General features: G+C 43.6%; 1 protein-coding gene across 3 annotated transcripts in view; it reads right to left on the bottom strand.

The window, feature by feature from the left end:
- Positions 1-24,914, bottom strand: part of SLC9A7 (solute carrier family 9 member A7) — a 165,957-nt gene continuing 141,043 nt past the window's right edge. For 2 of the 3 annotated variants that reach the window (XM_060182488.1, XM_060182490.1), the window contains 2 exons: positions 12,601-12,706; positions 1-2,008 (listed from right to left, as the gene is read on the bottom strand). In XM_060182488.1, coding sequence (XP_060038471.1) covers positions 1,757-2,008; positions 12,601-12,706 — 358 coding nt within the window. In that variant the 3' untranslated portion in view covers positions 1-1,756. The remainder of the gene's footprint in view (positions 2,009-12,600; positions 12,707-24,914) is intronic. The other variant, XM_060182489.1, reaches the window with a different exon arrangement.

Below are 24,914 nucleotides of genomic sequence, written 5' to 3'. Positions count from 1 at the left end.
TTTCTCTCTCTATCCAATAATAAATAAGTAAAATATTCCAAAAAAAAGAAAGAAAGAAGGACTTCCAGGATAAAAAGAGTTAATCATAGTACAGTAGGTACAGCACTAAAAACCATTCAATTTACGACACTGAACCACAGGAAACTGCCATTTCAGCTTTTTGAATAGCTGAATATCAGCAATGTCATAGGACTCAACCTAAAAATAGACATTCTCTGGTATTTTTACAAATTTTCAAAGTATGGAGCAGTGTCTTATTTATGAACTAAACCATTAAGAAAAAAAACAAATTAAGATTATACAACTGGATTCACGATGGATATACTAGACTGGGCTACTATGTTGTCTACTGCAATAAGAAAAATACCCACATTGCCCAACAGTGTGTTCTGAAAAAACTGAGTTTTTCAAATACAATAGCACTGAAGCAGAGAGAAATGCAGAGAATCTCCAACTTAATTGCTAAGCAGTCTTCATATTTCACCCAGAACAGCTATAGACAGCTCATTCACAAAGAACCCAAGATAAAAACCTAAACTTCAAACCACACTTATCTCTGAAGCTGGTACAAGCCCCACCCCCACCCCCTGCCAGACACTAAGATGATAGATAGCTTTTCTCTACAGTGCTAAGACTTCTGGATTCTTAGAATAACAGAGCCTCTCACTAAAGGTTTCCCTTTTCATTGACTTGAAATGAAATGTGGCCACCAAAACCGTGTGCATGTGTATTAGCTTGGTAGCTCAAACTACTCAGTCTTTAGAATACTAGCTTGAATTTCTTTTGCTTTTTTTTTTTTTTTACTTCACAGTGAGAGTTCTTCCCTATGAACACTAGATCATTAGTTCCACTCTTCTTGCCGCCTTCTCTTCCTTCAGATAAAAGCCTCCCACAAAATGTGGGTGCCACATCTAAACCTACAGGCACTATCTCAGTCCTATGATTCATTGCCCAGGCAGTCAGTTAGCACGGCAGCCCTCAGGGGCTGACTGATCTTCTGCACTGATACCATGCTTTCTGAACAGTTTCTTCTTGTCCTCAGATTAAAAAAAAATTATATATATATATATATATTTGCCTTTGGTTTTGAAAATTCCTGTAACGTCTTCAAGACCATTTTCCTAATGTTGATGCTTCAACAGATGTCTTATTCTGATCTTCAGTCTAGAGGAAACACAGGTAGCAAAAAGAAAAAAAAGTCAGGAGTCCTGACAAGAGGCTACATTCATGCCACCCTGGTCGCTGGAGTCTTCACTCAGATTGGTTTTCCAGGTTTTCTGTGGCATCTCACATTGGCTTCCCATAGTCCTTTGGGGGGGGGTTCCAATGTAAATTGTCTATCTTTGTGCTCTGGCCTCCCCCTAAGTTGCTATTCCTACAACCAGCTGGACTTGCACCTGCCACACCTTGGTCAGATCAGCAGGTGAATGATTAAGAGATCATGAAAGCATGTTTTTTTTTTGTTTGTTTGTTTGTTTGAGTAACTCTGAACAGCGCACTACTATGTGAAAAGTGGGAATAGGTCTGCGATTCAGACCTGGGTTGAGAAACATGTTAGCCCCACCATCTGCATCTTGGGTTAAATTTTAAGCATTAAGAGATCTTCAGACCCCAATAATATAGAAGCATTAGTTCCATTCAGTCAGTGCCCCACCTCCAACAACTCTGGTCTTGCAGCCAATCTCACCTGACCAGTGGGCCTTACCCACCCCACCCCTCACTTCAGGGTTGTTTTTCTTGGAGGGGTGGTGTGGAGTCATGCATTGTCCTCTAGGGGGAACACCAAACGGGTGCCCCTGTTTGAAACCTTTGGGTCTCCCATTCCCAGGTCGTGCTCCAGCACCTCTTCTGAGCTGCTCTTTGTTCTCCGGCTGCCCTCAAGGCTCAGGGAGGCCACATGGGAGCTTGAAGAGCCATTCGCGGTCATTGTGCTGTCCCCGTAGGTCAAGGTGAGGTCACCCTCGGTCAGGATGAAATCAGAGTCTTCCTCTCTCAGGGGCTCTTGGTTCTGAAAAGGACAACAAAAACAAGATGGGAGACTGATATCTTTCATGACTGGAAGCAACTCCAACATCACCTCAACTCCTTATCTGAAAGGTGGGGGTTCACACTTGTCTGCCTTGAGCCTCCTGAGGAAGTGCTATGCAGTCCCTATAAGGCACTGTTGCTTGAACCAGAAAGCAGTGGGGTTTAAAAGCTTGGCAGCTCAGTAGCCTGGGAGGTGGCACAGTGGATAAAGCATTGGACTCTCAAGCATGTGGTTCCAAGTCCAAATACCCAGCACTGCATGTACTAGAGTGATGCTCTGGTTTGTTTTCTTTGTCCTTCCTCTCATTAACAACAAAACAAAAAACCTTAAAGCCTAACTGCTTGGGGTCAGTGACAAAAGGGGAGAAAGGAGAGTGGCTTGGATTTTCAGCCACAAAAGAAAAAAACAAATAAACAAACAAAAAAACGGGGGGGTATGGTTAGTGGGCAAACCTACAAAGTAAGGTTTGGGGTCTTTTCTGGGAAGGTCTTTTTGGATTGACCTCCTACCCTACACCAACCACTTCAAACCCAATTGATTTACATTTGGACAACTCTGTCTTTGTCAGCAATTATGGGAAGAGGACAAACCCTACTTAGGACTTCTTTCCTGTTCCCACTGAGATACCCTTGTGGCAAGCCCTGAGGCAGATACAAAGAGATAGAAATAGAGGACATTTTATTGTGACATCCTAGTATGGGCCCAGGACTATCACCTGGTCTCATGTCTCAAGTATGCCAGTACTCTGGTCACAGAGAAGACCTGAGCTCAAAACGCCAAGCTGTCTGACAAGAGTGTGAATTTGGGGGGCCGGGTGGCAGTGCAGCAAGTTAAGCACACATGGCATGAACCGCAAGGACTGGTGTAAGGCTCCTGGTTCGAGCCCCCACACCCCACCTGCAGGGGTGTCACTTCACAAGCGGTGAAGCAGGTCTGCAGGCGTCTATCTTTCTCTCCCCCTCTGTCTTCCCCTCTTCTCTCGATTTCTTTGTCTTACCCAACAACAATAATAACAACAACGATAAACAACAAGGGCATCAAAAGGGAAAAAATAGCCTCCAGGAGCAGTGGATTCATAGTGCTGGCACTTAGCTCCAGTGATAACCCTGGAGGTAAAAAGAAAAAAAAAAAAGAGTGTGGATTTATAATTCCTCCACACAGAAAGGAAGTGACAATCCCATCAGAACTGGAGGTAACTGTGCTTAGTGAAGAGATGAAAGACAACTACCAGACAGTTCTGCTCAGATGTGGAGTCTAGAGAACTGAACCACATGAATTTGGAAAAAAAAAAAAAGCTGCCAACCTGTCACTAAGATTTTAGGAGAACTGTGGTAGTTATAATTGGTGGGGGGGGTAGTGGGAGTTGGGGGACACTGAATTTCAGTGGTGGATGTGGTATGGAGCTATAGCCTTGTAATTTTATAATCTTGTAAACATGATAAAAATCACTAAAAAAAAAAAAAAAACCCTAGGACCGAGCAGTAGTGCACCCAGTTAAGTGCATGAGCCAGGACGTGCAAGGACTTGGGTTCAAGTTCTTGGTCCCCACCTGCCAGGTTTGGGTGGGGGGATGGAGCTTAATGAGAGGTAAAGCAGTGCTGCAGGTTTCTCCCCTTCCCCTTTTAAATTCTCTCTGTCCTAGTAAATAAAATTTTTAAAAGCCCCCCATTGGGATGAGGACAGACATGGCCTTCTTTACACTAAGCAACACCTGGAATGCAACAAACAGAGGCTGAGCAAGGCAGATGTGAGCTAGCTGGCAGCCCTTTAAAACCAAGAAGTGGGAGTCAGAAGGTAGTGCAGCGGGTTAAGCGCATGTGTCGCAAAGCGCAAGGACCAGCGTAAGGATCCTGGTTCGAGCCCCCTGGCTCCCCACCTGCAGGGGAGTCGCTTCACAGGCGGTGAAGCAGGTGTCTATCTTTCTCTCCCCCTCTGTCTTCCTCTCCTCTCTCCATTTCTCTCTGTCCTACCTAACAACGATGACCGCAATAACAACAACAATAATAACTACTACTACAATGAAAAAGAACAAGGGCAACAAAAGGGAAGATAAATAAGTATAATTTTTTTAAAAAAAAACCAAGGAAGTGAATAAGGTGTGTGAGGAAGCAGGGTGAGGACGGACACAGCTTTTTGCCACCCACCCCACCCCATGCAAAGCAAGGGGGCCACCACTTCCCTGCTCAATCTGCACATCTGCCCAAGGTTGCTGTGAGCTAACTTCCTTCTTGAAGGACAGACACCTGTTTTCATACTGCTTGGGGCAAACTGCCCTTTCCTATCTATCATGCCCAGTTCCTCTGTCCTGTGTCCTTGTTCCCCCCTGAGGCAGAGAAACAAGGGTTCACTAAGTTAGGGGTTAACTTCTTAGTTGACAAAAAGAAAAATGCAGCTATAAGCAATCTTTCCCCTCCTCTCAACATAAAAGGGCCTTTCTACCTCTGTCATCAAAGTGGCCTTGGTCAATGGCCTAAAAATCTGCCACTTCTGCCCAGGAGTCTGATAACAGAAAGAAAAAAAAAAAAAACCCTGTTTAGCTTGTTGCTATAAGTAATTATGGGAAAGTTGAAAACTGTATAAATAGACAAGCCCCACTGTGCTGGGGCTCAGGTTTTTTTTAAATTTATTTTACATGTATTATTTAATTAGGGTTCTTAGCATAACTTACAAAGGAGATAAGGCTTTTCTTTTTTTGTATGAACCCAGTGAGTCAATAATGCTGGCATTCAATAAATGCTGCTTCCTGCCTAATTACCTCAGTGTGACCCATCTTTCTGTGTGAAAAGCCCACAGCACCCCCATGCTGTGTCTTCACTATCCAGGATGCAGAAATGGCTTCCCTGACAGTCTCATGGACCCCTGGGGTACCGGGCAGATTCTGAGGTCTGCCCGTGGGCTCTGCATCAAGATGAATAGTCAGGGGGTCGAGCCATGGCACAAAGCATAAAGACCGGCATAAGGATCCCAGTTCGAGCCCCCGGCTCCCCACCTGCAGGGGAGTCGTTTCACAAATGGTGAAGCAGGTCTGCATGTGTCTTTCTCTCCCTCTCTCTGTCTTCCCATCTCTATCTGTTTCTCTCTGCCATATCCAACAAGGACAACATCAGTAACAACAATAATAACAACAGCAATAAAACATCAAGGGCAACAAAAAGGAAAATAAATAAATTATATATTTAAAAAGAAGGAGAAGGAGAAGGAGAAGGAGAAGGAGAAGGAGAAGAAGAAGAAGAAGAAGAAGAAGAAGAAGAAGAAGAAGAAGAAGAAGAAGAAGAAGAAGAAGAAGAAGAAGAAGAAGAAGAAGCCGCCTAGAAAAGTCAGGGAAGGAAGTGGCATCCTCCTTCTAGTACTCTCTCTTCCTCGGGAGCCACAACTCACAGCAGGTGCTACAAGGGTGCCCGCCAAACACCCCAGCCTAAGGTGGATTCCCTGGTCCTGCTTCCAGAGCTCATCATTGGGGACAAGCCCAGGCTACTCCCTTGCACAGTTCCTCAGTGACGCTGACCTCTCCCCTTTCTGCAACGTGACTGCATCAGTGCACCAGCTTTGTAAGCAGGGTAGCAGGCAGTGCCACTTCCTACCTTGAATCCTCACTGACAGGAGGCAAGGGGTAAACTATAATGGAACTAAGGCCCTCTACTCTGGCAGTGTCATTTTTTTAAATTAATTTTTTTTATTTATAAAAAGGAAACATTGACAAAACCATAGGATAAGAGGAGTACAACTTCACACAATTCCCACCACCAGAACTCTGTATCCCATCCCCTCCCCTGATAGCTTTCCTATTCTTTAACCCTCTGGGAGTATGGACCCAAGGTCATTGTGGGGTGCAGAAGGTGGAAGGCCTGGCTTCTGTAATTGCTTCCCCGCTGAACATGGGCGCTGACAGGCCGATCCATACTCCCAGCCTGTCTCTCTCTTTCCCTACTGGGGAAGGGCTCTGGGGAAGCAGAGCTCCAGGACACATTGGTGAGGTTATCTGTCCAGGGAAGTCTGGTCAGCATCATGCTAGCATCTGGAACCCTATCCAGAGAATCCCCAGTCACAAAATTCTGCTTGTTGGAGCTCGCAGCAGCCGCTACTTGCAAGTCACCATCTTGGCTGTGCCCTGTGTCATTTTTTTAGAGACTCTTATTTTTTAATATTTTATTTGTTGGGTAGAGACTGAGAGAAATCAAGAGGGGAGGGGTGGATAGATAGATAGATAGATAGATAGATAGATAGATAGATAAGACAAACACGAAGAGGAGTCAGGTGGTAGCGCAGTGGGTTAAGCACACCTGGCGCAAAGCACAAGGATGGGTGTAAGGATCTGGGTTGGAGCCCCTGGCTCCCCACCTGCAGGGGAGTCACTTCACAGGCGGTGAAGCAGGTCTGCAGGTGTCTATCTTTCTCTCCCCCTCTCTGTCATCCCCTCCTCTCTCCATTTCTCCCTGTCCTATCCAACAACGATGACATCAATAACAGCAACAATAAAAAGGGCAACAAAAGGGAATAAATAAATAAATATTTGAAAAAAAGTCAGACATCTACAGCACTGCTTTGCTACTTGTGAAGCCTCCCTTCTACAGGTGGGGACCAGGGGCTTGAATCTGAGCCCTTGGACATGTGCTCAACCAAGTGTGTTAGTACTCAGTCCCTAAAGTTTTTATATGTTAGAGAGAGAGGGGAGGGGGAACACCAGAGCATCACTTTGGCACATGATGATGTGATACCAGGAATTGAACTCAAGATGTCAAGCTCAAGAGTCCAACGTTTTTTTTTAAATTTTTTTAAATGATTCTTTTTTTTAATAAATTAAGTTTTTTATTATTTATTTATTTTCCTTTTTGTTGCCCTTGTTGTTTAACATTGTTGTGGGTTATTAATGTCGTTGTTGTTGGATAGGACAGAGAGAAATGGAGAGAGGAGGGGAAGACAGAGAGGAGGAGAGAAAGACAGACACCTGCAGACCTGCTTCACCGCCTGTGACGCGACTCCCCTGCAGGTGGGGAGCCGGGGGCTTGAACTGGGATCCTTACGCAGGTCCTGGCGATTTGTGCCACGTGCGCTTAACCTGCTGCGCCACCGCCCGACTCCTGAGTCCAACGTTTTATCCACTATGCCACCTCCTGGGTCATGCAGAGTTGTTATTCTAACTGAATTCTCATATGTCCTCTTCTCTTTTAGCAGTTACAAAGTCCTGAGGCTTTAAGTGCTCTGTGATCATTTTCTGATCAACACATGCCATTACGTTCCCTACGTTTTTCTGGCATGCGCATGTGCTAAGCCCCACTTTTGTTCATCTCTGTCAAGACACTCATCCAGGGCTCTGGGCTCATGATTTTCAGGGGGAGACTCTATCTCCTGGCATGTGGCTTACTGTATAATGGTTTGGAGCCACACCCCTCACCCCAATGCCAGCTGCACAGCAGAGCCCTCCATCCATCCCCCCCATCCACCCCTCCACACACACATGGCCTGCTTTGACCCCTCACAGTGGGAAGCAAACCAAAATTCACCCCAACAGGAGGAAGAAAGGCTGGATGCTGACCCACTGCATTGCGAAACTCACAAAGCCAGCCAGCCAACCAAACTGCACCCAAGGAAAGGTCATTCAGGAACAAGGGTAGAGCAAAACCCACTATGTGTGTGTGTGTGTGTGTGTGTGTGTGTGTGTGGAGGGGGGGTGTCCCAAATCATAGCTTGATGAGAGGAGAAACACTGGGTGACCTCACTTATAGGTGGAACTTAAGAAACAAAGAAAGGGAAAACACAGTGGGAAAGTTGGGTGAGATGAGGTGTGGTCAACTGCACCAAAACCAAGGACTCTAAGGAGGTGGGGTCAGAAAGGAACTGAGCGGGGACCCAGCTGGTGGTGGGAGTGGTGTGCAGACACCCATCGCAGGCAGACGAGACTGTAGGCTGTGTGACTATAGCTGCCTTATAAAATATTATTCCCCCTCCCCCAATAAAATGATTCTAAATAAAAACAATTAAGTTTCATGTAGATCATGAAAGCAAGCAACTATCTCAAATTCTAAAGGATGGCACTAAAAGAAAAAAAAAAAAAAACCTTTTGTCAGGCTTGAAGGTCTGTGTGGAAATATAACTAGCCGTCCAGTGAAGCCTGCTGTGAAGACACACTAAAATAACCCCCTAGCTGCAGGGTGTTGTGGGAACGTGTGTGTTTTGAGCAACCAGAAGTCATTTTCATAAGTGGCAGACCATGTTTTCTAGATAGATATCAAACCTAAGTAGAGCTCATGGAAATTATGAATCACGGACATCTCTGCTCTCCAAAACGAGCTTTCTGCTGAAGCACAGAATGCCTAGCAGGTGATGGGTGTGACCCCCCCCCCCTGCCAGGAGAGCTTCAATCTTGAAAACACCCCCCTTCCACCATTTGGAGCTTCTATTTTTCTGTTTGCTTATTTATTGCCAACAAGGTTATCACTGGCTCAGTGCAACTCCGCCACACCTGCAGCTATTATTTTTGCTTTTGGCTAGAGGGCAAAACAAAGGAAGAAAAAGAGGGAGAGAGAGAAAGAGAGAGAGAGAGAGGTGCAACACTGTTTCACCAGTCTTAAAACTCTCTCCTTGCAGGTAAGGACTGGATATTGAACCCAGGTCTTCATGAATTGTAACATTTGTGCCCAACCGGGAATGTCACCACCCGGCCTCTTGGGCTCCTTAATTTTCCTTTGCAGTCTTTTATTGCAGTCTTAGACTAGATGGTCTTCCTCCCCTCCTCCCTCCTTTTTTTCCTTTCCCTTTTTGCAACACTGAAGCCTCACACATGCACAATTTCACCACTTGGGCTGCCTTTACATTCTGACAGAGAGACAGTAAGGAGAGGCACTGTAGCACAGCAACTTCCTCTAGTGCCTTAGCCCCTCCCACGTGACACTGAGTGCTTGAGCTTGGGTTGCACGCACGGCCACGCAGGCGTCCTACCTCATGAACTGCTTATCTGACTCAAGGTGATTTCTATTGGCAACCCAAACTGTATCACTGAGTACGTTTCTGAAGAAATGGTGTTCTCGGGAGTCGGGCAGTAGTGCAGCAGGTTAAGTGCAGGTGGCTCAAAGTGCAAGGACCCGCATGAGGATCCCGGTTCGAGTCCCCGGCTCCCCACCTGCAGGGGAGTCGCTTCACAGGCGGTGAAACAGGTCTGCAGGTGTCTATCTTTCTCCCCACCATCTCTGTCTTCCCCTCCTCTCTCTATTTCTCTCTGTCCTATCCAACGACGACATCAATAATAGCTACAACAATAAAAACAAGGGCAACAAAAGGGAATAAATATTTAGAATAAATATATATATAAATAAATATATAAAAGAAATGGTGTTCTCGCCATCCTATTTTATTTGCTTTTTTTTCCTTCAAATTTAAAAGTAGTTTATTGGAGGTGGCACAGTAAAGGTTTCTTATATGCAATGGGACTGACGATCTTGGGAGGACTCAATTGCCTTTCAGAAAGATTCACTTAGGGCCAGGGAGATAGCAGGGTGGTTAGGCAAATGACTTTCCTGCCTCAGGTTCTGCAGGTCCCAGGTTCAGTCCCTGGGACTACCATAAGCCAGAGCTGAGCAGTGCTCTGCTATTTTGTTGTTGTTGTTTTCAAATAAATGGAAGTCCTTGATGCTGCTCTTTGAAATGCAAAGAAAGGCTCATGAGGGGCAGCAGTAGGACTGCTATCAGGCTGAACCTTAGCCCAGCTGGGCTTGCAGGCACAAGCAGGGCTGGCCCTGCTTACCAGGCCCTTTTAGCAGGTCAGTTCTTGTCTAACTTTTGGGGGAGCTGAGGAGGGGCCCTGAAGGCCTCAGGTGTCACGAAACACCTCCTCTCTATGCAGCAGCAGTGGGTGCTGCCTGTGTGGTGTCTGGGCTGTTGTTAACACTTGTTCTTGCAGGAAGAGCCTGCTGTTTACGGAGCTGCATCCTCACATCATGGGGGGCTCTGATGGGGCTGGCATCTCTGCACTAGAGAGTCTGCTCTTCTCCTCTCTAGCGCCCTGCCTACAGTGGCCACGTCCATTTCCTTTCTCTTATTATTATTGATTTCTGCCAACTCAGAGTTATCATTAGGGCTTGGTGGCTGCATGATGAATCCACCACTCCCAGTGGTGGCCATTTTTGTTACTGCTGTTGCCTCCGGGGTTATCATTGGGGCTCTGTGCCCGCACTATAAATCCCCTGCTCCTGGAGGCTGTTTTTTGTTTTTGTTGTTGTTTGTTTGTTTTTCCCCTATTTTATTGGCTAGGACAGAGAGAAATTGAGAGGCGAGGGGGAGAGGGAGAGGAAGAGAGAGAGAGGGAGAGAGAGAGAGAGAGAGAGAGAGAGAGAGAGAGGGGCCAGGCGGCGGTGTACCTGGTTGAGCACGCACACATTACAGTGCGTAAGGGCCCAGGTTCAAGTCCCTGGTCCCCACCTGCAGGGGGAAAGCTTTGCAAGTGGTGAAGTAGTGTTGCAGGTGTCTCTCTGCCTCTCTACCTCTCTATCACCTCCTTCCCTCTTGATTTCTGGCTGTTTCTATCAAACAAAGATAATTTTTAAAAAAAACTAAAAAAAAAAAAAGATAGACCTCTGCAGACCTGCTTCACTGCTTGTGAAGTGTCCCCCCTACAGATGGGGAGTGGGGGCTCAAGCCCCGGTCCTTGCATGGGTCCTTCTACATAGTACTATGTGTGCTTAACCAGGTGTGTTGCCCTCGGCGGTGGTCATTTTTTTTTCTTTCACTATCAGACAGAGAGGAATTGCAATGGGGAAGGGGAGATAGGGAATGAGAATGAGAGACACCTGCAAGCCTGCTTCTCTGATCATGAAGCTCCTTCTCCTACAGGTAGGGATTGGAGCCCGAGGCCTTGTGCATGGTAATGTGCACTCTACTGGGTGCGCCATCACCAGGTCCCTGTTCCTCCCTCTTTGCCTCCTGAATACCCACAGCCCCCTGGCCCCTGGCCTTATTAGACCTTACCTGGTGGGACTCTTCCCTCTCAGCCAATCAGGTCAAGTGCAGGTTCTTGAGGAATGACTGAAAATCTGCATTAAGGCCTCAGCTCGCCCAATGGCTAATTGTGGGGCCTTGGCGGTTTTATTCCGGTGTATCACTGCGGTGCTTGCTCCCTTGTGGTCTAGTTAAGAGAGTCAGACTAGCTTTGGGGAGTTGGAACCCTCTACACAAATTTCACGTGGATTTTTCTCCTAGGGTGTCATGGTTGTGTCAAAGATGAGATGATTGGGGTGGGGAAGCAGGAAGGGCCTCCCCTCTTTCCTAGTCAAGTCCTTCTACGGAGGTAGCTGTTTGCTCTCCACCCCTCTGCCTCACAACCTACAGGAGAAGCCCAGAGTCTAAGAGCTAAATGTAAGTTGTCTGCTGCTGTGGAAATTTTTCACACTGTGTTGAATCTCTTCCTAGGATTGGAAAGTTGACAAGAAAAAGGGCCAGGCCGTGGCACACCCAGCTGAACACACACATGACCATGTTGTAAGTATCCATGTGTGGGCCTCCACTCCCCACCTGCAGGGTGACTCCATGAGTGGTGAAGCAGATCTGCAACTGTCTATCTTTCTTTCTCTCTATCTCCTTCTCCCTTCTCAATTTCGCTCTGTCCTAACCAAAAAAAAAAAAGAGGAAGGGAGAAAGAAAGGGAAGAAAAAAAAAGGCTACTGGGAGCCATAGATTCATAGTACAGGCACCAAGCTCCAGCAATAACGTGGTGATAGTAAGAAAAAAAAAAAAAAAAAAGAAAGAGGGGCCAGATGGTGGCACATCTGGTTAAGCGCACAGATTACACTGCACAAGGACCCAGGTTCAAGCCCCTGGTCCCCACCTGCGGGGGGAAAGCTTCATGAGTGGTGAAGTAGAGCTGCAGATGTCTCTCTCTGTCTCTCTCCTTCTCTATCTCCCCCTCCCCTCTCAATTTCTCTGTCTCTATCTAATAAATAAAATTTTAAAAAAAGAAAGAAGTAAAAGGCTCTTACTACTGGGTTGTCAGATAAATCATTCTGCATTTTTGTGTAAAAAAACACATTAGGGCATTTTGTGACCTGCCTTGTGGTTCTTTTTTCTTCATTTTTTTTTCCAGATCGAGACAGAAATGCAGTGAGAGGGAGAGTAACCACAGTATTGAAGCTTCCTCAATGTGATGGGAGCCAGGCTCGAACCTGGATCAGGCACCTGGCAAACACAGCACTAACCCAAATGCTTTGCTGTTTACAGAGTATTCCTCAGAATGTTATAAGTTCACCCTCATGACCAACCTGTAGGAGTAGATCAATTTCAAGTGGGAAAACAAGAGACCTTTCAGGGCTTGGATTTGACTTACGTAACATTCCTATGAAATCCAGTACTGTTGCTGCCCCACAACTGCTGACACTGCGGAGGCCCAGAACCCTGCTCAAAGACTTCCTGTGTTACCGTGTCAGGTATACAGACGTATCTAAGTTGACCATTTTGAACCATTTTATTAGAAAAACTGAATCTCAGATCTGGGAGACTTGAGTACAGCAGGCTTCCTCTTCCTGGGCATGTGGAGGAACTACATGGGCATGGTGAACAGAAACAAGACCCTGCCAGGTAGTACTTACATCATACACCTGAGGGCTGGTCAGACATCGAGCCAGTAATCCACACCAGGCTGGCAATGTGGTGGTTAATGGGGGACCACTGTGTGTCAGGATGGGCTTCAAGTAACTTTAAAAAGAGAATTAAGGAACAATGTCTACAAAACAAACCCTCCCCCACCCCAAACACACACACATACAATGCATTGAGAAGTCCCAACAAGAAAAATCATCTGCTATTCCACTTTTGTGATCTTCAACATCCTGAGTCACAGATTAAACTATGTCCAAACTTGGAAGCAACCCAGGTATCCAACAACATATGAGTGGCTAAGAAAGTTGTGGTATATATACACAATGGAATACTACTCAGCTAGTAAGCATGATGAAGTTGCCTTCTTTACTTCATCTTGGATGGGGCTTGAAGGAATCATGTGACGTGAGATAAGCCAGAAAGAGAAGGATGAATATGGGGTGATCTCACTCATAGACAGAAGTTGAAAAATAAGAACAGAAATTAGAAACACAAAACAGAATTTGGACTGAGGGCTGGGGAGACAGCATAATGGTGATGCAAAAGACTCTAATGCCTGAGGCTCCTGAGCTAGACCGGAAAAGGGGTGCCATATGCCAGTCCCTGTTCAGGCAACATCTGCCAGGCTGGGCTAGCTTTACGGGCGGTAGAGAGATGACCAGGGACTCATGGCCGAGCTGGGAAGCAGTATCTCGTTTATTAATCAGATACATCACCTTTTATGCATCTCTTCACCGGAAGTGGCAAGGGAAAGGAAAATGACTAGGAGAGGGGGTGGAGCAAAAAAAAGAGCGCAAAAAGAACATAGAAAGCTTCCATCTAACCAGTGGGGATTAAACCAATACCCTGCAGGCAGGGCGCGACCCAGGTAAAACAGTGATTATGTAAATAGACCACATCGTAAGTAATACAAGCGAACCTAATGTGATGATCAAAACAGAAGGTCTTATAAGCAGAATTTAGAAGCATACCAACAGTAAGCCATTAATCCTCCCAATTAAACACATACACCCACACACAACCCCAAAAAAACTATGTCCCAACAGCCTCAGTCAACGCTCAAGTTAGGGATGCTGTATTTTCAGTTATAAAGATTTATTTCATCTTAGTATCCTTCTCTCCATCTCTCCCTCTCTCTCTCCCTCTCTCTCTCTGTGTGTGTGTTCTGGAGGGCAGAGCACTGTGCCATGCATTATAGGATATCCAGCGGTAACCCTGGCCTCTGCTCATTAGATGCCAGTAACACTCTAACACCTCCCACACATGTGGCAACAAAAATGTCACCAGTCTCTGCCAATGTCCCATGAGAAGTAAACTTTCCCTTGGTGGAGACCAACTCCCTAACAGGAAGGTCAACTTGTTATGTAGAGAGCTGAGGGTCTGTCAGTCTGTGAACATGTATGTTGTCAACCATACGGCCCTATGTTGGAAGCGCCATGAAACATGTGTCATGTTATAATAACATAGAGACTACAATATGAGTCCCACAGCTAAGTAATTTGGACAATGTGGAGGCTTACAAGGCTCCCTCAAATTCAAGGATGACTAAAGGACTTTGAAAAAGTGAGAAGGTGTCACAGAAATCAGATTACTGCTTCATATGGTAGACCTACTTTTAATTTTTGAGGAACCTTAATAGTCTTTTCCATAATGGCTGCACCAATTTACATTTTTACAGTGTATAAGGACTACTCCCCCCCATATCCCCACTAACAATCACTATCCTTTGGCTGTCTGATAAAAGTTACCCTAACAAATGGGAGGTGGTATTTCATTATGATTTTGATGTCCACCTTCCTAATGACCAGTGATTTTTAGCAAAATTCCATATATAATCAGCTGGCCATGTGTATGTCTTCTTCGGCATATAATTGCCCATAGTAGTCTCTTAGGACCCTTTGTATTTCTGTTATCAGATGTAATGCCTCCTCTTTCATTTCTGATTGGAGCCTGCATTTCTCTCAAGATGACAATAAAGCTTGTCATTTTTATTTATCGTTTCAAAACCCAACTTTTAAAAAAGATTCATTTATAAAAAGGCAACACTGACAGAAACTATAGGATAAGAGGGGTACAACTCCACACAATTCCCACCACCAAATCTCCGTATCCCATCCCCTCCTGTGATAGCTTTCCTATTCTTTATCCCTCTGGGAATATGGACCAAGGGACATTATGGGGTGCAGAAGGTGGACCTTAAAACCCAACTCTTAAAAAAAACACCCATTTATCTATTTGTGTAGGAGTACCACCACTTCCTGCTTTCACTTAAAGAAGCACAGAGAGAAACTGAAGTGCTTATAGGTGGGAATTACTCAACAAAAGTATCATGCAGACTCTGCTGGAGCTCTTGACAAGCAAAACAAGTTTGCTGTGGCCACTGCCTTCTACTTCCACTCCTGAAACAGCTCCTACAAGCCTCTCAGTTGCCTTCTGTCCTTCCAGAAGCTGGATTTGCAGCATAACTAAAACAAACAAATATCACAGGGGAACCCAGAAGCAACCTTTCAGACTTCCCTACTCCTAGCTGTTTAAAGAAAACTTCCTCTTCCCCAAATATTTAAGACCCTATAAGCTTCTTCAGAAGAGAAAAAATTGAACTGGGAGGTGGCACAGTGGCTAGAACACTGGACTTCAAAGCACAAAGTACTGTCCTGAGTTTAATTCCCAGCATCACAAGTGCCAGAGTGTTGCTCTGGTATGTTCTCTCTCTCCCCACCCCTTTCTCTCTTCTCTTCTCTTCTCTTCTCTTCTCTTCTCTTCTCTTCTCTTCTCTTCTCTTCTCTTCTCTTCTCTTCTCTTCTCTTCTCTTCTCTTCCCTCCTCTCCTCTCCTCTCCTCTCCTCTCCTCTCCCCTCCCCTCCCCTCCCCTTCCCTTCCCTTCCCTTCCCTTCCCTCCCCCCCCTCACCATTCCTCAACATAATAAAGGTCATATATAATAACCCCACACTTAACAGGGGGAAAACTATAAGCTTTCCCTCTAAAATCTGGCACTAGACAATGATGTCCACTCTCACACTTCTGTTCAACACAGTCCTGGAAATTCTCATCAGAGCAATCAGGCAAGAAAGGGACATTAAAGGAATCCAAATTGGAGAGGAAAAAGTCAAATCATCACTACTTACAGGTGACATGATACTATATATGGAAAACCCTGAAGATTCCATCCAAAAACTTACTGAAAAATGATCAATAAATTCAGCTGAGTGGTAGGATATACAACCAGAATGCACAAATCAGTGACGTTCCTGTACACACAGGATGTGTCAGAGGAAAGGGAAGTGAAAAGAAGCAATCCCATTCACAGTTGAACTGAAAAGAGATAAAATACTTTGGAGTAAATGTAACAAAAGAGGTAGAAGACCTCTACAATGAAAATCAGGATACTGCTAAACAAAATGGGGAGAGACAAAGAAATGGAAGGATAGTCCCTGTTCATAGATGGGAAGAATGAATATTATTAAGATGGCTATACTACCTAAAATAATTTATATATTATAGGTTCTATGCAATCCCTATCAAAATCCCAAATACATGTTTCAAGGAAGTAGAGCAAACAACCAAAGATTTGTGTGGAACCACAAAAGAGCATGAAAAGTCAAAGGAACGGAGGAATCATTGTTAATCAATCAATAAATCACTTTTTTTTTTAGATTTTTATGGTCTGTGCATTAAAAAGTTTGAGACATTCAATCAATTTTCCCCTCTCATATTAATAGTGATTTATATGACTACAAATTAATAGGAGTGTACATAAACACCATTCCCACCACCAAAAGACTGTGTCCCATCCCATCTTCCTCCTCCCTCCTGCCCCATGAAGCCAAACATCCACCCTCATCCTCAACCCAGGGTTGTTACCTTGGTACCCTACTCCAAATTCAGTCAAATCCTGCTTTGAGTTTCCCTTTCTTTAAATCACTTTTTAAAACAAAAGAGACTATATAAGCACATAGATTTATAAATATTTAAATTTTTAGAAGAGCAAAAAAAAAAAAAAAGAAATAGTTCTCTTTCCTACCCAGTTGTTCTGATAATAACTATCAGCATTTTCCTTCTCCTATTTTCTGGCTTATAAACTTTAGTCAGAAGCTTTCAACTTCTTTCTATGAAGGATGCTAAGTTTAATTCATTTATATTACTGCCTCTTCTTTCTAATGTATTAAAATTCACATTATATAATAGATAATGTTTTTTATTGTAAGTAATAAGTAAATGTATTCATTGCCTAAAGCTTGAGTCTAAGCACTCAAAAATAGGATATAGCAGTTGTAGTAATGCTATTATTCATGTTAACCAAGCAGATTAAAAGCTTAAAGGCAGTATTAAAAGAAATGGATACAATATGATGCCATTTAAACTCTTGTCAGTCAGAACACTTAGGTTTCTTGCTAGATAAAGCATATTTTTTTATTGCATTTACTTCTTTGGGGTTATAATAAATCACTACTTCAAATGCAGTCTCCAGTCTCCTTTGTTAGATTTTATTTGATATCATTTTGCTGCTGTTCTCTCTTCTAATACAATCAGTTTGGTGCTAAACTTTCTGAATTACTGAACATCTGAAAGTCACCCTACTATTTTGTTTCTCCTCTCATTTTCAGTTAATACCTTGGATGTAGAATTCTACGTTCAGATTCTTAGACTTTCATCCTAGAATGCTAATGTTTCTTAACTAAATCCTAACATCCAGATTTGTCCTAGCCTCTCTCAGTGTGTGTGTGTGTGTACCCAACCTGTTCATATATAGTAATATATACATATATATAACACATATGCAAACCAATGATAAATATGCAAATATTACCACAATAAAGCTAATTAACATATCAATAACTGCATATAGTCACTTTTTGTGTCTGTGGTGAGAACACTTAAAATCCACTCTATTAACAAAGTCCCCATATAAAACCCTGTATGATTAACTATAATTACCATGTTGTACATTAAGTTCCCAGAACTAACTTATCTTATCCCTTAAAAATGTTGAGCTCAGGGGGTCAGGCGGTGGCACAGTGGGTTAGGCACACATGGCGCAAAGCGCAAGGACCAGCATAAGGATCCTGGTTTGAGCCCCTGGCTCCCCACCTGCAGGGGAGTCGCTTCGCGGGCAGTGAAGCAGGTCTGCAGGTGTCTATCTTTCTTTCCCCCTCTCTGTCTTCTCCTCCTCTCTCCATTTCTCTCTGTCCTGTCCAACAACGAACGACATCAACAACAACAATAATAACCACAACAAGGCTACAACAACAAGGGCAACAAAAGGGGGGAAATGGTCTCCAGGAGCAGTGGATTCATGGTGCAGGCACTGAGCCCCAGCAATAACCCTGGAGGCAAAAAAAAAATGTTGAGCTCTGATCAACATTACCTTATTCCTCCACCCCAGTCCCACTCCCTGTCAGTTACTGGAGAACCAACATTCTACTCTTTGTTACTACAAGTTTGAGATCTCTAGATTCTACATATAATTGAGATTACAATATTTGTCTTTAAAAAATTATTTATTCCGGGGAGTCGGGCTGTAGCGCAGCGGGTTAAGCGCAGGTGGCGCGAAGCACAAGGACCGGCATAAGGATCCCGGTTCGAACCCCGGCTCCCCACCTGCAGCGGAGTCGCTTCACAGGTGGTGAAGCAGGTCTGCAGGTGTCTATCTTTCTCTCCCCCTCTCTGTCTTCCCCTCCTCTCTCCATTTCTCTCTGTCCTATCCAAAAACGACGACAACTACAATAATAAAAAAACAACAAGGGCAAGAAAAGGGATTAAATAAATAAAATAAAAAATATTTAAAAAAAATTATTTATTCCCTTTTTTGTTGTCCTTGTTGTTTTATTGTTGTAGTTATTATTGTTGTCTGTCTTCGTTGTTGGATAGGACAGAGAGAAATGGAGAGAGGAGGGGAAGACAGAGAGGGGGAGAGAAAGACACCTGCAGACCTGCTTCACTGCCTGTGAAGCGACTCCTCTGCAGGTGGGGAGCCAGGGGCTCGAATCTGGATCCTTACATTGGTCCTTGCGCTTTGTGCCACGTGCGCTTAACCTGCTGCAATACTGCCTGACTCCCAATATTTATCTTTTTTAGTGTTTATTATTGGGTAGAGACAGGGAGAAGTTGAGAGGGGAGGTAGAGCTAGAGAAGGAGAAAGACAGACAGAAACTGAGAGGAGGGGAAGATAGAGAGGGAGAGACACAGGCAGATGCACCTACAACCCTGCTTTACCACTCATGAAGCTTTCCCCCTTGCAGGTGGGAACCAGGGACTTGAACCTGAGTCCTTGTTCATTGTAATGTGAGTGATTAACCAGGTGCGCCATCACCTGGCCCCAATATTTGTCTCGTTATGTATACCATATCTCACTCAGTATAATGTCCTCTACCTCTAGGTTCATTCATGTTGTCACAAATGGTAGTTCCGCCTTCTTTTTAAAAGGCTGAATAATACCCTGTTATATACATAACCATTTTTGTTCATTTGACATTTGAATTCTTTCCATAGCTTGGCCACTGTGAATAATGTTGCTATGGCCATGGGAGGAATGCAGACAACCCTCTTAAGAATCAAATCATTTCCTTTGGACGTATACCCAGAAATGAGATTACTGCTTCATATGGTAGATCTACTTTTAATCTTTGAGGAGCCTCAATAGTGTTTTCCGTAATAGCTATGCCAATTTACATTTATACAAACAGTGTAGGGACCAGGTGGTGGCGCACCTGGCTAAATGCACACATTACAGTGCACAAGGACTCAGGTTCAAGGCCCTGGTCCCCACCTGCAGGGGGAAAGCTTCACAAGTGGTGAAGCAGTACTGCAGGTGTCCCTCTGTCTCTCTCCCTCTCCATCTCCCCCTTCCCTCTCAATTTCTCTGTTTCTATCCAATAATACATTTTAAAAAAGCATATAAGGGCTATTTCCCCCCACGTATCCTCACTAACAATCATTATCCTTTGACTTGCTGATAAAAAGTCATACTAGGGGGTCAGGCTGTGGCACAGCAAGTTAAGTGCACATGGCGCAAAACTCAAAGACCAGTATAAGTATCCCGGTTCGAACCCCTGGCTCCCCACCTGCAGGGGGGTTGCTTCACAGGCAGTGAAGTAGGTCTGCAGGTGTCTATCTTTCTCTCCCCATCTCTGTCTTCCCCTCCTTTCTCCATTTCTCTCTGTCCTATCTGGCAACAACAGCATCAATAATAACCACAACAACAATAATAATAATAATAAACAAGGGCAACAAAAGAGGAAAATAAATTTTAAAAAAGTCATCCTAACAAATATAAGTTGATATTTCATTGTGATTTTATATGTACCCTCCTAATGATCGGTTATCCTTAGTAATATTTCATATATATATATATATATATATTATATATATGTATAATCTGCTGGACATGTGTATCTTTCTTTAGCATATAGTCTCTTGAGACCCTGTGCTATCAGTTGTAATGCCTCCTCTTTCATTTCTGATTGGATCCTATGTTTCTCTCAATCTAGCAATAAAGCTTGTCAATTTTATCTTTTCAAACCCAACTCTTTAAAAAGATTTATCTATTTGTGTGAGAGAAACCATAGCATAGACTCAGAGAAAGCCCATATAGTCATTTCTTTTTTTATATAATTTTTGTATTTATTTTCCCTTTTTGTTGTCCTTGTTGTTTTTATTGTTGTAGTTATTATTGTTGTTGTTATTGATGTCATCAACAACAAGCACATAACCCGCTGTGTTACCACCTGACTCCCAACTCAGTTCTGGTATATGGTAGTGCTGGGAACTGAACCTGGGACCTCTGGTATACCATTGTGTTATCTCTCCAGCTCTCAAAAACCAAGTGTAGGCTCCACTCATCTTTTCTATTATTTTTCTAGTGATCTATTTCATTTGTTACTGTTCTGACCTTTGTAGTTCTTTCCTTGTACTAATTTTGGGTCTAGTTTATTCTTCTTTCTAGTTTCCTTGAAGTGTAAAATCAATCTGTTCATTTCTTTCTTTTTCCCTCCCCTTCTTAGTGTAGGAAGATATTGCTATAACCTTCTCTACCAAAACTGTTCAAGTGGTTTGTGTCATCTTATTGTAGTCAGAAAGATACATGATTTTATTCCTCTTAAATTTTCTAGGACTTTTTTTATAAGATAACATCTGGTGTATCCTAGAAAATATTCTATGTGACTGAAAAGAATGTGTGTGCCTCTGCTATTGTAGAGAATGTTCTGTCTTTTAGGTTCGTTTGTTCTAAAGTATAGTTGTAGTATTTCCTTATTATTTTTTTCTGTCTGGGTCATGTATTCATTATTGAAGTGGGGTACTGAATGCCAATAAGAATCAGTTTCTCCCTCCCCCCTTTGCTCCCCTTTAGCACACCCTGTATCTCACTTCTCCGTAAAAAAGACAAAAATGGCTACCAGGAATAGTGGAGTTATGATGGCACCAAGTTACAGCTTAGTAACCCTTGTAGCAAAAAATAAAATAAAATAAAATAATTTTCTTGTTAGCATTTCCTTGTCCTGTGAACACTTTCCAATTTTCTCTACATCCTTTCCAAGTCCAATGAGTAACATGCATTAAGAATCATATTTGTGGGGCCAGGTGGTGGTGTACCTGGTTGAGCACACATGTTACAACGCATAAGGACCCAGGTTCAAGCCCCTGGTCCCCAACTGCAAGGGGAAAGCTTCACAAGTGGTGAAGTAGTGCTGCGGTGTCTGTCTATTTACCCCTTCCTCTCAATTTTTGACTATCTCTATTCAATAAAGATAATAAAATTTTTAAAAAGAATCACATTTGTAAATCAACATCAAATCACTAATGCATAATATATATATATATATATATATATATATTTTTTTTTTTTTTTTAACCAGAGCACTGCTTGGCTCTGGCTTATGGTGGTACAGGGGATTGAACCTAGGACTTGTGAGTCTCAAGTATGACTGTTTGCATAGCCATTATAGATAAAGTTCACTAGCTTTTTAAAAAGATCCCTGGGGGTTCTGGTTCAGTTGATCGCAAACAAAGTAATCTGGACTAGTGCTTTCATTGAAAACCAACAGAAAGGCTGGGCAAAACAAAACACAACAAAGTCTTCTCCAGAATAAAAGCATCACACATCTACCAAGTCAATGCAGTGGGCCAGACTCTGGGAGCAACAAACTCTAGAGTTCAGCCTTGTACTTGGGGAACTGCACTTACCCTAGAATCACCCGAGAAAAGCTGAGCAGAATGTCTACCAGGCTAGGAAACCAGTGAGGCTAAAAACTTGGAAATCCAGACCCTCTGAGGAATACACAAAAATGTCTCGTCTTGGGAGTCAAGCAGTAGCGCAGCGGGTTAAGCGCTGGTAGCACAAAGCGCAAGGACTGGAGCAAGGATCACAGTTGGAGGCCCTGGCTCCCCACCTGCAAAGGGAGTCACTTCACAGGTGGTGAAGCAGGTCTGCAGGTGTCTATCTTTCTTTCCCCACCCCTGCCTTCCCCTCCTCTCTTCATTTCTCTCTGTCCTATCCAACAACTATGACATCAATAACAACAACAGTAACTATAACAACAATAAAAACAACAAGGGCAACAAAAAGGAAATAAATAAATATTTTTAAAAGTCTGGTCTTTAGGTTGGAACCCTAGGAAAAAGGGCTAACAGTTAATCTGCACAGTAGATAAAGCCCAGCTTCATGTAAACTTTAGTCTTCACTGGATTAAGATGATGTGGAATTGCCTAGCCACTGGTCAGATGTATGTTATATAATCTCTTAAGGATGACAATAACCTCATTTGCAGTGTCTTCAATTATTGCTATACTTTTCCACTACCCATGCCTGTCACTCAGCAACAAAACAAAGTACAACAACAACAACAAAACCCAACCAGATGCACAGATGATAAACAATAAAACTTCTAGATGATGACGGGGTAAACAGAGATTTCTAAAACTGGACACAAACAGCTTAACTACCTAAAACAGAAAACATACGTGAATTGGATTAAGTAATTTTGCTCATAAAAAGATGAATGAGTGGTCCGGGAGGTGGCGCAGTGATAAAGCTTTGGATTCTCAAGCATGACGTCCCGAGTTCAATCCCTGGCAGCACATGTGCCATAGTGATGTCTGGTTCTCTCTCTCCTCCTCCTATCTTTCTCATAAATAAATAAAATCTTTAAAACAAAGTTTAATGAACTCATATGCAGAATACATAAAGGACTCTTACAAGTTTGTAAGACATAGGGCAGACAAATCAATAGACAAATGGGGGGGGAGGCCATGCCACTCCTGGTCGTAGGCAAATGTCACCATACACAAGAACCCAGGTTCAAGCTCCTGGTCCCTACATGCAGGGGGGGGGAAGCTTCATGAGCAATGACCTTGTGCTGCAGGTGTCTCTCTTTCTTTCTCCTTCTCTATCTCCCCTTTCCTTTTCTATTTCTCTCTGTTTTACTGAATACAATAATAGTAAATAAAAGAAAAATGGGCAAGGAACGCGGGACATACCAATTGATCATTGATAACATATGGGAGGGGGTGTGATCTTATTAGACATCAGAGGAATGCACACTGGTGACAACTAAAAAGACTGGGAATGCCAACTCTCAGTGAGGATATAGAACAACTGGAACTCTCATATATTCAAGCTGAATGTGAAGTGAAGCCGTCACTTTGCAAAACTACCTACCACTATCTTCTGAAGTTGAATCTGTCTGATGATCCAGAAATTTCACTCGTGGATTTTTCAAATGAAAATGAGCCAAAAGTCCTGTATCAGAATGCTTGTAGTAGTATTTTTCACAGTGGCTTCAACTTAGAAACAGTCAGTAATAGAGATGGCACACGATTATGACATAGCCACACAACTATATAGCAACGGGAACAGATGAACTACAGTTGTTTGTGACACAAATGTAATCAAGTCAAACAAGCATGCAATTCTATTTATAGAAATCTCAGAAACAGATAAAGTAATTGAGCATTCCTATAAGTCAGCAGAGAGAGACTACACTTGGAGAGGAGAAAGCCATACCTGCAGACCTGCTTTTACCGCTTGTGAAGCGACCCCCCTGCAGACAGGAAGCTGGGGGCTCAAACCAGGATTCTTAGGCCGGTCCTTGAGCTTTGCACCATGTGTGCTTAACCCGCTGTGCTACCACCCAGCCCCCTACCATGTTCATTTTGTAATGATTCATTGAGCACCTGCAAGTTGCATGCTCTCATATATTTATCTTCAAATTAAAAAAAGCTGTTAAACATGTTCGAAGTCCCCAGGCCATATATCAACAACCTGCTCCACTTGTTCCATCTAACAACTCTAGACACTGTGATGTTGCAACTTTTCGGTTTTTAATTTTTTTTTTTAAAGATTTTATTTATTTTATTAATGAAAAAGATAGGAGGAGAGAGAGAAAGAGCCAGACATCACTCTAGTACATGTGCTGCTGGGGATTGAACTTAGGACCTCATGCTTGAGAGTCTAGTTCCTTAACCACTGCGCCACATCCCGGACCACTTCTTTTTTCTTTTTTTTTTTAATTTTCTTTATTTATTTTCCCTTTTGTTGCCCTTGTTGTTTTATTGTTGTAGTTATTATTGTTTTTGTTATTGATGTTGTTGTTGGATAGGAAAGAGATAAATGGAGAGAGGAGGGGAAGACGGGGAGAGAAAGATAGACACCTGCAGACCTGCTTCACTGCTTGTGAAGCGACTCCCCTGCAGGTGGGGAGCTGGGGGCTTGAACCAGGATCCTTATGTCGGTCCTTGTGCTTTGTGCCATGTGCACTTAACCCACTGCGCTACCATCCAACTCCCAGGGTTTTTAATTTTCATCTGGCACCAAGTCAACATACTGGACCAGTCTTCCCTGCTTGTGTTTCACCTATGCCAAGTATGATCAAGGAGGCCTGGGCCAGTCCTTCTTCAACCAGTAAGAATTACCCTCCCCACATGACTAACTGCCCTGTCCACTTCCCTTCCTGACTACAGTGTGGTTCCTTGTCCAATTTTCTCCCTCCCTCCCTCCCTCCCTCCCTCCCTCCCTTCCTTCCTTCCTTCCTTCCTTCCTTCCTTCCTTTCCCTCCAGGGTTATTGCTAGGGCTCAGTGCCTGCACCACAAATCCACTACTCCTGGAGGCCATTTTTCCCATTTTATTGCCCTTATTGTTATTATTATTATTGTTGTCATTGCTGTTGTTGTTGCTTGATAGGACAGAGAGAAATTGAGACATAAGGGGAGCCAGAGAGGGAGAGAGAAAGACAGACATCCGCAGACCTGCTGCACCACTCGTGAAGCGACTCCCTTGCAGGTGGGGAGCCGGGGGCTTGAACCAGGATC

Source organism: Erinaceus europaeus, chromosome X (genome assembly GCF_950295315.1).
Source record: "Erinaceus europaeus chromosome X, mEriEur2.1, whole genome shotgun sequence".
NCBI classification, from domain to species: domain Eukaryota; kingdom Metazoa; phylum Chordata; class Mammalia; order Eulipotyphla; family Erinaceidae; genus Erinaceus; species Erinaceus europaeus.
Note: the sequence above shows the minus strand (reverse complement) of the source record. Positions and strands in the feature narration are given on the sequence as shown.